This window comes from Lithobates pipiens, unplaced genomic scaffold, assembly GCF_037356315.1.
Source record: "Lithobates pipiens isolate NorthernLeopardFrog02 unplaced genomic scaffold, aLitPip1_a1.2 Scaffold_8, whole genome shotgun sequence".
Classification (NCBI taxonomy): Eukaryota; Metazoa; Chordata; class Amphibia; order Anura; family Ranidae; genus Lithobates; species Lithobates pipiens.
The window spans coordinates 479,951,361-479,968,817 of record NW_027507903.1 but is presented as its reverse complement, the minus strand read 5'-3'; the positions used below and the strand labels follow the sequence as shown (position 1 = coordinate 479,968,817).

Genomic DNA, 17,457 nt, shown 5'->3' with positions numbered 1-17,457 from the left:
TAATAAGCGATCGTTTTTCTGATCGCTGTATTAGTGTCACAGGTGACGCTAGTTAGGCAAGTAGGTATTTAGGTTCGCCGCAGCTTTTTATAGCGCCAGGGACCCCCATATACTACCGCATAAAGCCCCCTGATTGCCCCCTAGTTAACCCTTTCACCAGTGATCACCATATAACTGTTACAGGTGACGCTGGTTGGTTAGTTATTTTTTTATAGTTTCAGGGCACCCGCCATTTATTACCTAGTCTCACTAGTGTACCCCTAAATTTAGGGGTGTCTACTTTCCAAAATGGGGTCATTTGGGGGGGGTTTGTGCCATCTTGGCATTTTATGGCCTTCAAAACTGTAACGCCCTTAGAAAGCCTGAAGGCGGTGCTTGGTTTTCGGGGCCCCGTACGCGGCTAGGCTCCCAAAAAGTCCCACATATGTGGTATCCCCGTACTCAGGAGAAGCAGCAGAATTTATTTTGGGGTGTCATTTCACATATGCCCATGGCATGCGTGAGCAATATATCATTTAGTGACAACTTTGTGAAAAAAAAAAAAAAAAAAAAAAAGTTTGTAATTTTCCCGCAACTTGTGGCAAAATATAAAATATTCCATGGACTCAACATGCCTCTCAGCAAATAGCTTGGGGTGTCTACTTTCTAAAATGGGGTCATTTGTGGGGGTTTTGTGCCATCTTGGCATTTTATGGCCTTCAAAACTGTAATAGGTAGTGAGGAGTGAAGTCAAATATTTACGCCCTTAGAAAGCCTGAAGGCGGTGCTTGGTTTTCGGGGCCCCGTACGCGGCTAGGCTCCCAAAAAGTCCCACATATGTGGTATCCCCGTACTCAGGAGAAGCAGCAGAATTTATTTTGGGGTGTCATTTCACATATGCCCATGGCATGTGTGAGCAATATATCATTTAGTGACAACTTTGTGAAAAAAAAAAAAAAAAAAAAAAAGTTTGTAATTTTCCCGCAACTTGTGGCAAAATATAAAATATTCCATGAACTCAACATGCCTCTCAGCAAATAGCTTGGGGTGTCTACTTTCTAAAATGGGGTCATTTGTGGGGGTTTTGTGCCATCTTGGCATTTTATGGCCTTCAAAACTGTAATAGGTAGTGAGAAGTGAACTCAAAAATTTACGCCCTTAGAAAGCCTGAAGGCGGTGCTTGGTTTTCGGGGCCCCGTACGCGGCTAGGCTCCCAAAAAGTCCCACATATGTGGTATCCCCGTACTCAGGAGAAGCAGCAGAATTTATTTTGGGGTGTCATTTCACATACGCCCATAGCATGTGTGAGCAATATATCATTTAGTGACAACTTTGTGTAAAAAAAAAAAAAAAATTTTTTTTTTGTCATTATTCAATCGCTTGAGGCAAAAAAATAAAATATTCAATGGGCTCAACATGCCTCTTATCAATTTCCTTAGGGGGTCTACTTTCCAAAATGGGGTCATTTGGGGGGGTTTTGTACTGCCCTGCCATTTTAGCACCTCAAGAAATGAGATAGGCAGTCGTAAACTAAAAGCTGCGTAAATTCCAGAAAACGTACCTTAGTTTGTAGATGTGACAACTTTTGCGCAAACCAATAAATATACAATTATTGACTTTTTTTTTACCAAAGACATGTGGCTGAATACATTTTGGCCTAAATGTATGACTAAAATTGAGTTTATTGGATTTTTCTAATAACAAAAAGTAGAAAATATCATTTTTTTTCAAAATTTGCGGTCTTTTTACGTTTATATCGCAAAAAATAAAAATCGCAGAGGCAATCAAATACCATCAAAAGAAAGCTCTATTTGTGGGAAGAAAAGGACGCAAATTTTGTTTGGGTACAACATTGCATGACCGCGCAATTACCAGTTAAAGCAGCGCAGTGCCAAAGTGTAAAAAGACCTCTGGTCATTTACCAGCAAAATGGTCCGGTCTTAAAGTGGTTAAAGTGTATGTAAAAAATAATAATTTTTTCAGTTTTTAATGGTTTAGAGGAGGAATAGATTGTCTTGTTTATTTCATATAATTTTCATTTAAATATACTGTATATAAATGCATAACTTATTACACAAAATGTAATGTATACATTTTACACACCCTCCCGGCTTGTCCTGATGACCAGAAAGTGATGGGAAATCCCAAATTTTACAGCTGTCACTAGAGTAAAAGGTGGGGGGGAAATCTTCCAGCAACAATTGTGCTCAGCTGGCTACACATTATACTATTTTCTTGTACAATTTTCCTTTAAATTTACCAAAACCATATAATATGCGGTCAAACCCAAACACTTTTAAATTGTATGCAATCAGGCAGGCTCTTGTACTACATAGTTAAAAGGTAAATCTAAAGAAAATTGGATAAGAAAATTGTATAATATGTAGCCAACGTAAGATGGGAATTCCCTTTCATTTTCCCTTTTTTGTATTCCTTTTTTTTTTTTATTTCCTGTTGTGTGTGCAGGACAGGAAGCAAATCGGGAATCTCCCCAGTGGGACACAGACAACCATTCATAACCTGCCAGGAGATGGTACCCTTCCCTACTCTATGCAAAAGTAGAAAACAAAAAAAACTAATAATTGGGGATGGTGGGAACAGATTATAAAAGATAGAAATAAAGAAGTAATAAGACTGGATTGTGGAGGAGGTGGTAAAAGGAGTGTGGCTGGAAAGTGGAGGAGAGAGGGTCGGTGAGATTGTACTGTGATCACATACAATGACAGTACCTTTCTTTTTGGCTCTCCACATTTGTCCACAAGAAATCTTAGAGTTGCCAACTAAATTGGTGCTGGAAGACAGGTATCTAGAATACCCAGCAGCTGTCACTGATTGCGGGTCCCGTTATAATCAAGGTCTGAATGGAGCCACCAGCCCAACATATCTTATTTGCATTTGCCTAGGGGGTCCCTTGTTGAACACCTAGGGAGCCCTGAAATCCGAGTTCCTCTATTGTATAAATCTCAGCCAGCTTCTGTGCTTGGGCCCCTATCACAATTATTGGCTCTTGGCCACAGGAGTTGGTTAAGATTGACCTAGCAGCAGGTTTTTATGATTCCCAAAGTGCCAATGTTTCAATTGGCTGTAAATTCAACCCAATTAAATCCCCTTTTCCTATGAGGTTACCAGCTTCAAATGGAAATGTCAATTGCCCCCACATATTGTTAAAAAACCATAATCATCCCAAATTAGAAGAGCAGCATGGAGGGGCTCAGTAAAGGCAGTGATGTAGGTGTGCAGGAGGCGTATTGGGTCACCCAGATCATAAAATGAGATCTGCCCAGCCTCGTAATCCAGTAATACCCTAATCTTATCACCTGTGATAATATCAAGTAACTGGAACCTTATGTGATCATGTATCACAAAATAGTCTGTATTCCACCTCTCCATTACCCAAGACTTGTCATTATATCCAATTTCTTGAAGACCAGACAGGCCTCCTTCACTCCTTTCTCCTCCTTTTCTTTGTATACTAGGATAGCACACACCGATTTTCCAATAATGGGATCCCCTGATGTCCACCTCCCAGTAATGTCTCCCTGAGTTGAAGGTCCCTCTGCTTATAACCTGAGGATAAAACTGAAATGACTCTGGTGTTTCTGGGCGATTTTGGTTTCCCATCAAGGTTGCAGTCTTCATATCATCTGATATATGAACATTATGGGTAGCAGAGTTTGCATCCAACAAAATGTCTATAGCTTCCTGTATATAGATCCCCCCAATAATACCAGTTATTACATCAGCTAAACCTTTGCGTAATATTTGCGAAATCTGGGTCACATTCAGGTCACCATCGGTTTGTAGCTGTTCGGAAAATGTCTCTATGTCCTCATTATCTTCATCCCCAGTATCACACAAATCACCTGTGTCCAATTCCTGTGGGACACTCAGTGGATCTGTCATGGTACACAGTTCTTCAATTCGATTCATCCTCCTAGATAACTCATCCTTCTTTGTTTCTATTTGTTGGACCATATCTGAAATTAAAAGAGAATGCTGATTTTCCTGCCTGGAGATTTCACTCAGGACTCTGCTCTCCAGGTCGTCATGCTGTCTCCTGAGTTCCGTAAACAAATCAATTACCCTCTTTATTTCGACGTCTGCTTTTTGTTTTACTTTCCTCTGGTGTTCCTGCAGATTTTGGACTCTCTTCTCCATCTCCTCTTTCTTTGTCATCAGTTTCTGCTTAATATTTCTCATCTTCTTCATCTTCTCAGAGATTTCATTTAGTGACTCGACCTGGTCCCCTTTTTGTATTGTGATCAGACAGCAGGACACACGAACAGACTCCGAGTGCTCAGTGGATTTATACTCCATGACCTTCTTATGGAGGGAGCTTTTTCTGTCCTCCGGAGAGGTTGTGGGGTCAGATAAGACGTGTTCTTGTGACTTGCTGTGGACCTTCAAGTGATTACTGCACAGAGAAGCTTCACATAGCAGACAGAATTTGACAGCAGGCACAGAAAAATGAATACAGTAAGTACAGGGTATACCACACTCCCGATCTGGCAAAGTAGACAGGAAATTTTGCACAATGTTACACAGTGTTATATTCTGGTGCAGTGCAGGCCGCTCCTGGAACTTCTCTCCGCATTCAGGACAGGAATAAGCTCCAGATTCTCCCTGTGTATCCAATACACGATCAATACAGACCCGGCAGAAGTTATGTCCACAATCTAGCATAACAGGATCAGTGTAAATATTTTGACAACCAGAACATTCCAGCAGCTTTCGTAGATCAGCAGACGCCATCGCTGACAGCAGAGGGAAGATGAGGTTTCAAGTTTTAGACTGCAGAGGCTGCGTTTTCCTATTCAGGGTGAGGCTGGGGCTGTGACTCATGCAGCATTCACAGGATTATTTACCGAGAAAAACCTAGATAAGTGTATCCCGCTGTCAGGCTGCCTGTTTAGATAAAGAATAAAGGTAATGCCATTAAGATTTGATACATTTGTAACAAGCATTTACTATTTGTACTAATTTTTAATAAAACAGACACTAATTACATAAATGTAGTGGCTGTTTTTTTTCTATAAAATGTCCTCCTCTGAGCTTACTTTTTAAACTTTACCCCGGCCATACTGACACATACACCTATTTTATTTGTGCTCCCTGTGCTGGCAGGGCTTATAAAGTCCCGTAAGCCCTTGTACAAATGTCCGATCGGACCGTGTTGTCGGATAATCCGACCGTGTGTGGGCTCCACAGACTGTTTCTGTCTAAATATCCGACCGACAAAGTTTTAGATCTGGGCTATAAAATTTTCCAACAACATGGTCCGATTGGACTTTGTCCTATCGTTTGCAGAGAATTCCGATCGGACAAAGTGCCACGCATGCTCAGATCAAATTCCTAGACCAAAGCTATTGGCTAATAGCCTGAACGTAGCCCCGTCGTAACGAAATAACGTCATCACGTTCTGAACGATCAGATTTTCCGACAACTTTGTCCGACCGTGTGTATGCAAAACCAGTTTCAGACAAAATCCGATGGATTTTGTTATCGAAATGTCCAACCGTGTGTACAAGGGCTTAGAATGCATGTCTGTGGGCAGATGCCTACTAAAGGTAAAGTGGTTGTAAAGTCAAAAGGTTTTTTTTTTAATCTTAAAGTGAGACACTAAAGTTTCCTTTTTTATTTCTTTGTAAATAACAAACATGTCATACTTACCTGCTCTGTGTAGTGGTTTTGCAGAGCAGCCTGGATCTTCCTCTTCTCGGATCTCTCTTCGGTGCTCCTGCCCCTCCCTCCTGTAAAGCCAAGCCACAGCTTTGTGAGTCCATTCAGACATAGAGCAGAGGTTTGGCCCATCCCCTCTCTTTCGCGATTGGCTAACTGACTTTGATTGACAGCAGCGGGAGCCAATGGCGCCACTGCTTTGTCTCAGCCAATCAGAAGGGGAGTCCTAGATGGCCGAAGCACTCGTGCACATTGCTGGACAGAGCTGGGGCTCAGGTAAGTATTAGGGGGGCTGCTACACACCGTAGGCTTTTTATGTTAATACATAGAATGCATTAAGATAAAAAAAACCTTCTGCCTTTACAACCACTTTAATGCATTCTATGCATTAGGATGAAAAACCTTCTGTGTGCAGTGGCCCCCCTCAGCCCCTCTAATACTTACCTGAACCCATCTCGAACCAGAAATGTTGCACAAGAGGCTTGCTGTCCAAGAGTCCCTCCCTCTCCTCATTGGCTGAGACAGCAGAAGGGCACCATCGGCTCCCATTGCTGTCAAAGTGAGTGAGCCGATGAGAGAGAAGGGATGGGGTCGCAGCCCCGTGTCTGAATCTACACACAGAGCAGCAGCTCGGCTCAGGTGAACCAATAGCAAGCTGCTTGCTGTGGGGGCACTCAGCAGGAGAGAGGGACCAGTAGGGGTGGTGAGAGACCTGAGAAGAGGAGGATCTGGGCTGCTCTGTGCAAAAACACTACACAGAGCAGGCAAGTACCATGTTACCTGAGCCAGCCAGGTGCAAAAGGTTACAGTGTCTTGATGTTGCACTGTGTCCTTAAATTGACCTGTCAGCTGGGGTAACCAGGCTGTAAGGGTTAACGTTTTCTCGCCATTTTTTAGCAAGGTTACCACCTCCTACAGGTCAACCCACATAAAAAGGCGTTGTAGCCTCCTGAAATACAGCCACAATGTAGCCTGTTACTCTGCTAGAATGATCACCCTTTTGGGGGGTGATGGGAGCCCAATTGGGGTTCCTGGTGAGGGTCTTGAGTCTGGAGACCCCCATTGACTTAATCATGGACTTACTGCCTTAATGGGTTACTACCAATCATAGACGCTAAGAGACTTGCACTACCTCTTGTGGATTATTGCCTAAGCTAAAGAGATTCTTGTGATAAAAAGGGATTGCCTTATTGACCTAGCATATGCCTAAGGTATGCACACATTATGGGGCACTAGAAGAGCCTTGTATAGGAACTGTGTTGGGAATGTCTTTTGAGCATTGTACTGTTCTCAGCAACTGCCTCAGTATAGGATGCTTATTTGTTCACTTGCTTTGCCTGGTCTGAGGTCTCTTGAATGGGTGTATGCACAGCGTAGTTGAAGAACAGGGCTTGCAACACACAAGGGAAATGAGTTAGAGGAAGACAGTACATGGGCAACAGGCCCCAGAGGCAGAGGGAGAACAAAGAGGGTGGGTGCGCATCAGAGCAACTGGAGGACAGTTTAACCACTTGCTTACTGGGCACTTAAACCCCCCTCCTGCCCAGACCAATTTTCAGCTTTCAGCGCTGATGCACTTTGAATGACAATTGCGCGGTCCTACAACACTGTACCCAAATGAGGCCCCTCTCGTCTCCGCACCCTACCATCCTCTGACACATCCCTTGGTTCCACCCCATACGCACCTCCCAGTACTGCCCCAAGTATCATTTTGTGGTGCTAAATAATTTGTATTGAATTTGTTCCTGCCTAATAACCAGAAAAGCAGTTAAATAGATCCATTGGAGCCAGCAACAACAGATACCAGTAGACCCCACCCCAGCAACAATAGATCCCTCACACAACAAATGACTCCCCTAGCAATAATAGACCCCACTCCAGCAACAATAGATCTTATCAGCAACAATGGACACCAACCCAGGAACAATAGGTTTCCCCAGCAACAATAGACACCCTCCCCCCCACACACACACAGCAACAATGGACCACCCACAACAAAATACCATCCCCAGCAACAAAAGGTTCACCCCAACATTAGACCCCCACAGCAGAAACAACAGATCTCCCAGCAGCCAGCATCAATAGACCATCCAGAAGCCAGCGACAATAGACCTATCCCTCAATAGTAGATCCCTACCAGCAACATAAAATCCTCCAGCAACAATAGATCCCCCACCAGCAACAATATACCCTCACACAAAAACAGTTCCCCACTTGTGACAAATCTCCTAGAAGCTAGCATCAATATACCCTCCAGCACCCCTTGCTATTATATACATGTAGTGCCGCCCCCCAAAGGAGCCGCTTGGTGAATTTGGATTCTCTGATCTCCGCCCCTCTGGCACACCTGGTTAAATAAAATTATTGTAAACACATTTAAGGACACACGTGGAAAATACCGTTAACCTGGCTGTGGATTATCACCAGACACACACCTGGTAGGGATAAAAATATTGAATATATTTTCACGGTTTAGCCACTTCAGCCCCAGAAGATTTGGCTGCTCAATGACCAGGCCATTTTTTGCGATATGGCACCGCATCACTTTAACTGACAATTCCGTGGTTGTGTACCCAAATAAAATCGATGTTCTTTTTTTCCCACAAATAGAGCTTTCTTTTAGTGGTATTTGATTGCCTCTGCGTTTTTTATTTTTTGCGCTATAAACAAAAGAAGAGCGACAATTTTGTTATAATAAATATCCCGCATTTTATTTTTTTTATCAAAAGGCCGATATGTATTCTTCTACATATTTTTGGTAATAAAAATAAATAAATTTATATATATATATATATATATATATATATATATATATATATATATATATATATAGCATCTACAAAATAGGGGATAGATTTATGGAATTTTTATTATTATTTTACGAGTAATGGCGGTGATCTGCAATTTTTATCAGGACTGCGATATTGTGGCAGACAAATTGGACACTTTTGACACATTTTTGGGACCATTGACAATACAGCGATCAGTGCTATAGAAATGCACTGATTACTCTATAAATGTCACTGCCAGGGAAGGGGTTAACACTAGGGGGCAATCAAGAGGTTAACTGTGTTCCCTGAGTGTGTTCTAGCTGTAGGAGAGAGAGAGAGAGAGATTGATTATATGAACATAATATGAACATATGATCTGTCTCTACTTCGCTGAAAGGACCAGGATCTGTGTGTTTACACACACAGGTCCTGGTTCTTGCTCTGTCTCGAGTGATTGCGGAAGCCCAGCAGTCATCACGCCCCTAGTGGCCAAAAGATGAAGTGACGTAAGGTAACGTCATTTTGCCCAACCGTGCCATTCTGCCACAGCAAAACTGCGGCAGCTGTTCGGCAAGCGGTTAAAGCATATAGAAGCTTAAAACACTGTTAAACCTTTCTGCAAAGAATTAATACATTAGAAAAGACAGCCTTCAATACTGAGCAACTGTAAATTTAGAAAAGGGCAGTAATCTATATGCCCATAACACAGAGACTGCTGTGAGATCTGGCATTTATCTCCTGGGATCAATGCAAATGCAGGAAACTACGTCACTAGCCTAGGCAATTTACACGCAGGGAAAGAGAAAGTACAGAAAAAAAATGTATTTACTTCAACCAAATTACATTTTTGATTCTCAATGATTCACAAGGGCTGAAGGTTTAATTGAATGAAAGAAGAAAATATTACTGAAGGTCCACTTTAACTGTAAAATGTTTAGGTCTACCAAGTAGAATGGTCACTCCTAAGTTGGGATGTGGCCTCAATGCTGATCTCCGCATGACCAGAGCCCCATGCCCATGTTCCTAGCTCATTAACGAGTATAGTCGAGGATACCCACATCAGGTGCTAAGCCCTGTCCACATGCCTATCACATTGGTACCATCAACCATGTCAATAAGGCCAAACGATTGGTATAGGCATGGGCCAAATTTCCAATCTCTTCCCTCTTCCTATGTTGTCATTACCAGACTTCTAAAATTGTTACAGAGGCACTGGGAGAAAGGATTAGGTCTTACCTACTGTCAAAGGCACACCCACCAAAAATATATCTCCCAAGAGCCCTTTACCCAGACACAGTGTGTGGGAAGTCTCTTGGGATTTAATGCAATAGCATTCTTATGCTTGGAAAATAAAATGTCAGCCTTACCCAATTCTGTACTGCTGGACTAAAAACACCTCCTGCTTAGATTATGGAGATGAGGAGGGGTGTATTTCAGTATTTCAGTAGGGGAGATGGTAGAAGTTCATGGGATTTTAGGCAGATGAATAAGCGTTTTACTGTACCTGCATACCTCTCAACTTTCTGAGATAGGAAAGAGGGACACGTTTCACTGCAACGTATGAAGGCAAAGGACACCCCCCAGTTCTGCAGACCGTAAAGGATGAATATGCAGAAAATGATTTGGTAAACCCACACGTCCTTTTTACCACTAATTATCCTTCATACTGATTGTTCAAAACAACAAAAACAGGAATTTAGAGAATGAATGAAGGGATTGACAAATGATAATAGTTTTGGTAGTTAAATACATTATTTAAAAAGGTCACCCTAGACCAAAAAGAGGGACAACTGAGGCTGAAAGAGGAATTTTATTTGAAGGGGCAAACCCTCGAAATGACGTACAGTTGGGAGCTATGCACTTGCAATGTTTTTAAATAGACAAAAATGTTAATGTATTTCAGAGATTTACTGAATGTTTTTTTACCCCATCTTGTCTAGACATACACAAAGTGATTTAAAATTAGACATGTGCATTCGTTCATCCGAATTTCAGGTATTTTCGTTATTGTTTTAACAAACGAAAAGGAACGTGCAGAATCATAGCATACTAGCATACTAGCTCATTATGAATTACTTACCTGAGATCGAAGCCCCCACATCGGCCCTCGTTCACCTCCTCTAACACCGCCATCTATCCCAGAATAACTTCAGCTTTCAGTGGCTGGAGCCGTGATGACGTCACTCCCGCGTATGCGCGCTGGTGCCGTCACTAACGGCATGATCGCCGTTAGAAACGGCACGCTCAGTGTGCCTGCCCCTGATGTCTACGGCGCATGCACTGTAGACATCGGTGCCGCTATTTCTGCAAATATCTCCTAAACCTTTTAGGTTTGGGGGATATTTCTTGCACCTACAGTTAAGGCTTAATCTAGGTTTACCTGTAGGTTAATGTGGTTGTAAGGGGTTAACAACCACTTTAAGTGGCCAGTGGCCCAATGGTTAAAAGGGTCCGCCCCACCCCCGTGTTCATGGCTCCTCCTCTTCTTGGTGCGGCATCATTGTAAGCCGTTTCCTATGATGGCAAACCTGCTAGCTCGATCCCGAGCCACGCTTCCTGCATCCATAGACACAGACAGAGTGGCTCGGCTTCATTCCCCGCTCCCATGTCACAGGATTTAACTGACAGCAGCGAAAGCCAAATGGCAAAAGCAAAGCTTGGGAGATCAGAAGTGAGAGAATAGAGCTGCTACAGACCGCCACAGCACAGGATTGAGTGAGGATTTAGTCAAGTATAAGGGGGGTGAGGGGCGATACTGTTACCAATTTTTTTTTAACCTTGCTGCAGGGAATGCAGTAAGGTTAAAAATATTTGGGCTTTAGAACCACTTTAATAAGCTATTGAACTACTAAAATTATATTAATAAAATTCAGTCAAAGTGTTAAAACCTGATCACCTACCTACAGATCTACCATTAGTAAAATTGACCAAGTTGGCATCACCCCCACCTACAGTATTGTATAATTCCCACCATTATGCTATTCTAGGTTGCACAATTACATCTTCACTTACAAGACATGACACAAAGCACGATGAAAGAAAACAAATAGGATAACATTGTAAAAGCATCACTGACTGGACACCATATATCCTCTAGTTACTAGTTAATACAGCTCAATAATAATAATAATAATAAATATATATGTCCAGATCTTACAGTTATCGACATGATTTTGATCAATTGCTTCTCAAGGGTAAAATGCATGATTATATGGACATATTTGTTCATTACTGCACTGTAACTAGTTCCAAAGGGCAATTATTTATTGTTTCTGAATCACAATCTGAAAGGTCTCTAAATATTGCAGCCAGTAAAAAACACGTCTTATCTTTATTACATTCAGTCTGATTGCATGCTGCATAGGGAGAGCAATTCTTTTTCCGATCTTCATAGCTCAAGGCTGTGACTCATCTAGAATGGAAAAAATAATACATTTTGCAGATTTTGTAAGTTTTCCCACTTACGAAGAAATTAAGGGTCTACAAGCCTTATCATAGGTGTATTTTAAATGATAGAGACAGAATATCAACCAAAAATCCAGAAAAAAACATGATACAAATGTTCATCAACTACAGGCAGTCCCCGAGTTCCAAACGGGTTAGGGACTGCCGGTTTGTTCTTAAGTCGGAAATGTCCGTAAGATGGAAGCACATGCGCAGAACAGCAAAGGCGTTGCTTTCCGATGTTCTGTCAAGTAGCGGTACATGCGCAGACGTCGTTTTCCACCGTCGGAAAGTGGCCGCACATGCGCAGAACATCACGCCCCCTCCCGTTTGTTAGTAGAAGTCAGAGGTTTGTAACTCGGGGATCGCCTGTACTAGCTCACATTATGCAAAAGGCACATCAAAATAATGTAGAAGAGTAGCCAACAAAACTAAATTAGGAATGGTGCTGTCCCCTAATGCCTCCAAATGAGGAATGTGCTGTCCAAATTCCTCTACCAAAATGTACTTTCCTCAAATTACAGAAATTTTAAATGAATAGGTTAATAGTCCTAAGACGTGAAAGATGTGACTTTTGCCCAATAAAACAGATGCCGTGACTGCTTCTTAATATGCTGAAAAACCCCCAGTGCATTTTTTCGTGCAAGTTGTGGTTTTGCACTCACCAGATACCCTGCCCCTTCAGGGGTTAATACTCCTTCACAGTGTCAGCCCCTGTGTCGGCTGTGACACCTGGCAGTCACCAGCCCCCCAGCCCCCCCATTTTACTTACCTGAGCCCCTTCATCTCTCCAGCAAGGATGGGCTCTTCCTCTCTATACTGGGTCCCAGCTCTTGATTGGATAGATTGATAGCAGCGCAGCCATTGGCTCCCGCTGCCATCAATAAAATCCACTGACGCGGGTGCCAGGGGACGGGGCCGAGTCCGGCATTCATGTCTGTGGATGCAAATTCTGTACTTGGGAGCACGCCCACAAGGTAACCCCCTTGGGAGAGCGCTTCTCCTAGGGGGTTATCTGATGCAGGGAGGAGCCACGAGAGCTGCTGGGGGACCCCAGAAGAGGATGTCCACTTTGTGCAAAACAAACTAGACAGTGGATGTAAGTATGACATGTTTGTTATAAAAAACACAACAAAAAAAAAACGATCCTTTACAATCACTTTAAGTATATTTTTAAACTCTCTCTATTTTAAGATAAAAATATATATTTTTATTGTGAGAAAGAGATATTAATCATCTCTCGTCTGGCCTTTTATATACAGTGGAACAGGGCTGATGCGGGTAGATGTACCCATATATGGGTAGTATAGACTTACCCATATACTATACACATTTGTACCCATACAGTATATCCTGCCCGCTCATGCACAATCTGTGACTGCTGTGTCATCTTATACTAATTGTTGTACCAGGCCCTGGTACCATGTGATTACTATGACCAATTATAGCAAACACAGTAACAGAAGTAGTAGTAGTAGTAGTAGTAGTAGTAGTAGTAGTAGTAGAAGACTGTCATTCATAATGCCATTTTTACTAATGTGTGATCTCTGTGATCGGACACAGTGATCACATGGTATCAGGGGCAATCACAGCGGCCCTGTACCATGTGATCATAGGCATTCACACAGGGCCTGGGCACACCCCAATCACCCCATGCACATTAGCATTTTTGCTCTGTGTGCTGCCAGAACAATGGGAAAGATCTCCCTCTTACCGGCCCTGCCATAAGAGATGTGTTCACACACTTCTTTCACTGTGCCGGCATTGAGATCAGTATGCCAGGGTCACATATATGTAGACACACATGTGCAATAGACTGCGCACACCAATGCATGTGATAACTGTTACCAATCACTGCATCACAGTAGTAAACAGAGGTTTCATGAATGAAACCTTTCAACAGTTTTACATATTGCTTATTCAGTGATCATCACTGTAATAAGCAATCAGATAGCAGAAAAAAATCTGATCACTTACCCAAAGTAGTACAGTGACACTGCACTGCCCTGGTGACATTATTATACGTTACACTTTTTTTTTTTTGACACTGTCACCACTTAGTGTCCCATATCACTGCTGAACCAGCCATATGGTTCCTAGTCACCGCCACACCAGATAATGTCAGAGATCACCACCACACCAGTCATATTGTCCATAACTACAGCCACACCAGTTACAGTGTCCCTGATCACCTCTATACCAGTTATGTTGCCCCTGATCTCCACCACACCAGTTCCAGTGTCTCTCATCACTGCCACACCAGTCATATTGTCCCTAATCACTGCCACACCAGTCTCAAGTGTCCCTGTTTACTGCCGCATCAGATATAGTGTCTCTTATCATCCTTACAGCAGTCAGTGTCAGCATAAGGACTTGTTTACATGTGCGATGCTCTCTGAAGAACCATCCATTTTCGGATTGTTCTTCAGAGACCATTTGACAGCCAGTAAAGAGGTAGTATATCACCTCCTCACCACCTGCTTTAACCTCTTGGACCCCACAGAAGCATTTTAATCATATATACAAACTTTTTGTTTTTGGCTGTTTTATATTGCTGTTTTACAAGCCAATAAAAACTACTACACTTGGATACCTTGTTTTTTTGCTTACTGGCATCGTGTGGTGGTGTGAGCGGCTGAGTGTCCCCTAAAATTATCTGACTGAGAATCCTGGATTAGAAGGATATTGGAGGCATTGTTTGGAACCATCCATCCATCTATCCTTCCCTGTTGAGCACAGTGGGCTGCATACTGCTTGGTTATATACATATAAAAAAAATATATATATATATATATACATATACATACATATAAACATATATATATATATATATATATATATATATATATATATATATATATATATATATATATTATAATATATTGGTTATTATAGAAATTAGACATCATAAGTGGATCTATATAAAGAATCACATCTGCATTTTATTGTAAAAAGCGTGTGTGCTGTTCTCTTGATTGAGACAGTATCTTTGTCTGGTGAGATGTCATTTCTTCCATTCCTGCATATTTAATGGCCTTTCATTATGGACTATGTTGATTTACCATGTGGTTATTATTGTCCAAGGAAGGAGCATTGCACTTTATTTGGTCTTTACGTTGGACTTTTTGTTTTAATTCACTATTAGCACTGCAATTTAGTTTTTAGTTTTTTTATACTTGTACAGGGGTGACCATTACAGTACATGATTTTGATACAATTGGCTAATTTGTGATACAGAAGATACAATGTCAGGTACATAAACAATCCAGACATTGAAAGTCTCACATATGTGGTATCACCACACTCAGAAGTAACAGAATGTGCTTTGCAGTGTAATTACAAGTATGCCCATGTTGTGTGTGGAAAATATCTTAATACATTTAATGACTTTGTTTAAATAAATTCATTTTAGTTTTCTTTCTGTTTTTTTTTCATAAACTTCTGGCAAAAAATTAAGTATTCAAAACACTCGCCATGCCTTTTAGAAAATACTTTGGTGGTGTTTGCTTCCAAAAATATGATCATTTTGTAAGCGTTTCTACGGTCCTGGTGTGCCAGGGCCTCCAAAAATGTGATAGTCAGGAAATGACATGTGTAATTTACTGTATGCCCCTGGTGATCATATGACCATAAAAGGAAAAAGGAAGTCTGCTACATGGAATAGATCAAACAACGTAGGATTTAATGATATATAAAAAGCACAAACATCATGCAAGATGTGTACATATAAAATGTGATCACAAAAATTTCATAAAACAGGCGCAGTGTGCAGAGCTTGGCAGGCAAGAACCCGATGCGTTTCGTCCTATTGGACTTCAACTGGGGTATGAGCTTGCTCCCCCACACTGAGCTTTATATGATAAACAGAATAAAAAATAGATTGGACAGTAATTGCCAATTAGGCGCGGAATCATTATGGTGACTGGCGTGCATGTATACCCTCACTTTGGCTCTCCAATCACGTCATCCAACGTGCGTCACATGCCTTGCCTCTGCTAACCAATCGCGGAAATGTAGAGTGGGTGTCATGTTGGTGCCACTGTGAGAACACAGGGCACACTGCGTTACAACATTATGATGGATGTTACATCGTCAAGACGTCCGGCATGCACCTCTCACTTCATCTCCGCTAACCAATTGCATTTCATCCTCACTTAATGAGCTACTACGTAAGTTGTAAATACCTGTTCTTACTGGGGTTTTGGTCTTTTGTACTCTCCTACCCCCTCTCTCCTTCCTTCCTACCCTGGATAGTGAAATAGAGAGAGTGTATACTATGGACAGGCAGATTGTGGTATCAAATCAGACTAAAGATATCAGTACTGATGTCTCAAATTTTAAGATGGTATTAAATTACAACGTCCAGCGCAAAAAGTTTGAGAAGATAGCACTTAACAACTGATCCATTTTGAAACAGGATAAGGTGTTAGGTCCCTTATTACCACAGCGATCATTTATATACAAAAAAGCTCCGTCTTTACAGGACCGCTTGGCCCCCAGGAGTCATTGACCCACCAGTCCAATCTGAAAATCGGTTATTCTCATTCCTTTCTGGATTTTATGCCTGTGGGTGGTGTATCGCCTGTACATTAAGAAGCGGATTAAAATTTTCAGGCTTCAGCGACAAATAAAAAAAAATATAAGATACAACAACTATTCACTCGAATGTGAATGTGGTCTGCAATATATTGGTAGGACCTCTAGACCCCTCCATGTCAGATCAGGGGAACATGTAAACAACATCAAGAAAGGATTAAAGACTCATAATGTATCCAGGCATTTCAAACTGGTCCATAACCAGAACCCTAGGGGTTTGAAATTCTGGGGCATTGAAAGAGTCGCAAAGCATTGGAGAGGAGGCAACTTTATACGTCAGCTTAGTCACAGGGAATCTCATTGGATACATCAAAATTTTTAGCACCAGCAGGCTTGAATGTTGATTTTGACCATTAAATACACACTGTATGATTTATGCAAACACATGTGAATACGTGCATTTGTGTTTTTTATGAGGATCAATGAGGACACGGATTCATGTGCAATTATAATGAATGATCATCATCTTATTTTTATGATAGATTTTTTTTATCTTTTCAAATTACTATGTGCATTTATGCCCATTTTAACACGGGAGTTACAGTGCACTTTGTCCTCTACTTAGGTTTTGATAACCATTTGATAGGTGCAATATAAATTTTTCCTGTCTTGTTGGGCTTGGTAATGTACATTCGTTTCATCCTGACAGATTATACTTGTTATGGACGTTCTGTTTCTATTTGACTTAAGTGTTAGGTCACTTCCTGGCTTGTTCCTGGAGTCAGCTGGGTTTCCATGGAGATTAATCATGTGTAAAACCCCTAACGTCCTTAGGTGTCAGTCTACGATATATAAAGCGGATGTCTCACGTCATTCCATCACCGCTGATGAAGTTCAGCCCCCTGGGACGCAACGCGTACAGAACCACGGGACTAGCATGACTACACTCCTCTTCAACGTTCAGCATATCCAGTGAACCAACCATTATGCCCCTTGGGAGGGAACTGCCTGTGTGACCTGTCTGATTTACTCAGGGGTCTATTCATTG

General features: G+C 41.7%; 1 protein-coding gene across 1 annotated transcript in view; it reads right to left on the bottom strand.

Annotated features, from left to right (window-relative positions):
• Positions 1–1,950: 1,950 nt before the first annotated feature.
• LOC143960332 (E3 ubiquitin-protein ligase TRIM21-like) overlaps positions 1,951–17,457 on the bottom strand; it is a 38,167-nt gene continuing 22,660 nt past the window's right edge. The window contains exon 2 of the mRNA XM_077468800.1: positions 1,951–4,884. Coding sequence (XP_077324926.1) covers positions 3,124–4,731 — 1,608 coding nt within the window. The 5' untranslated portion in view covers positions 4,732–4,884 and the 3' untranslated portion in view covers positions 1,951–3,123. The remainder of the gene's footprint in view (positions 4,885–17,457) is intronic.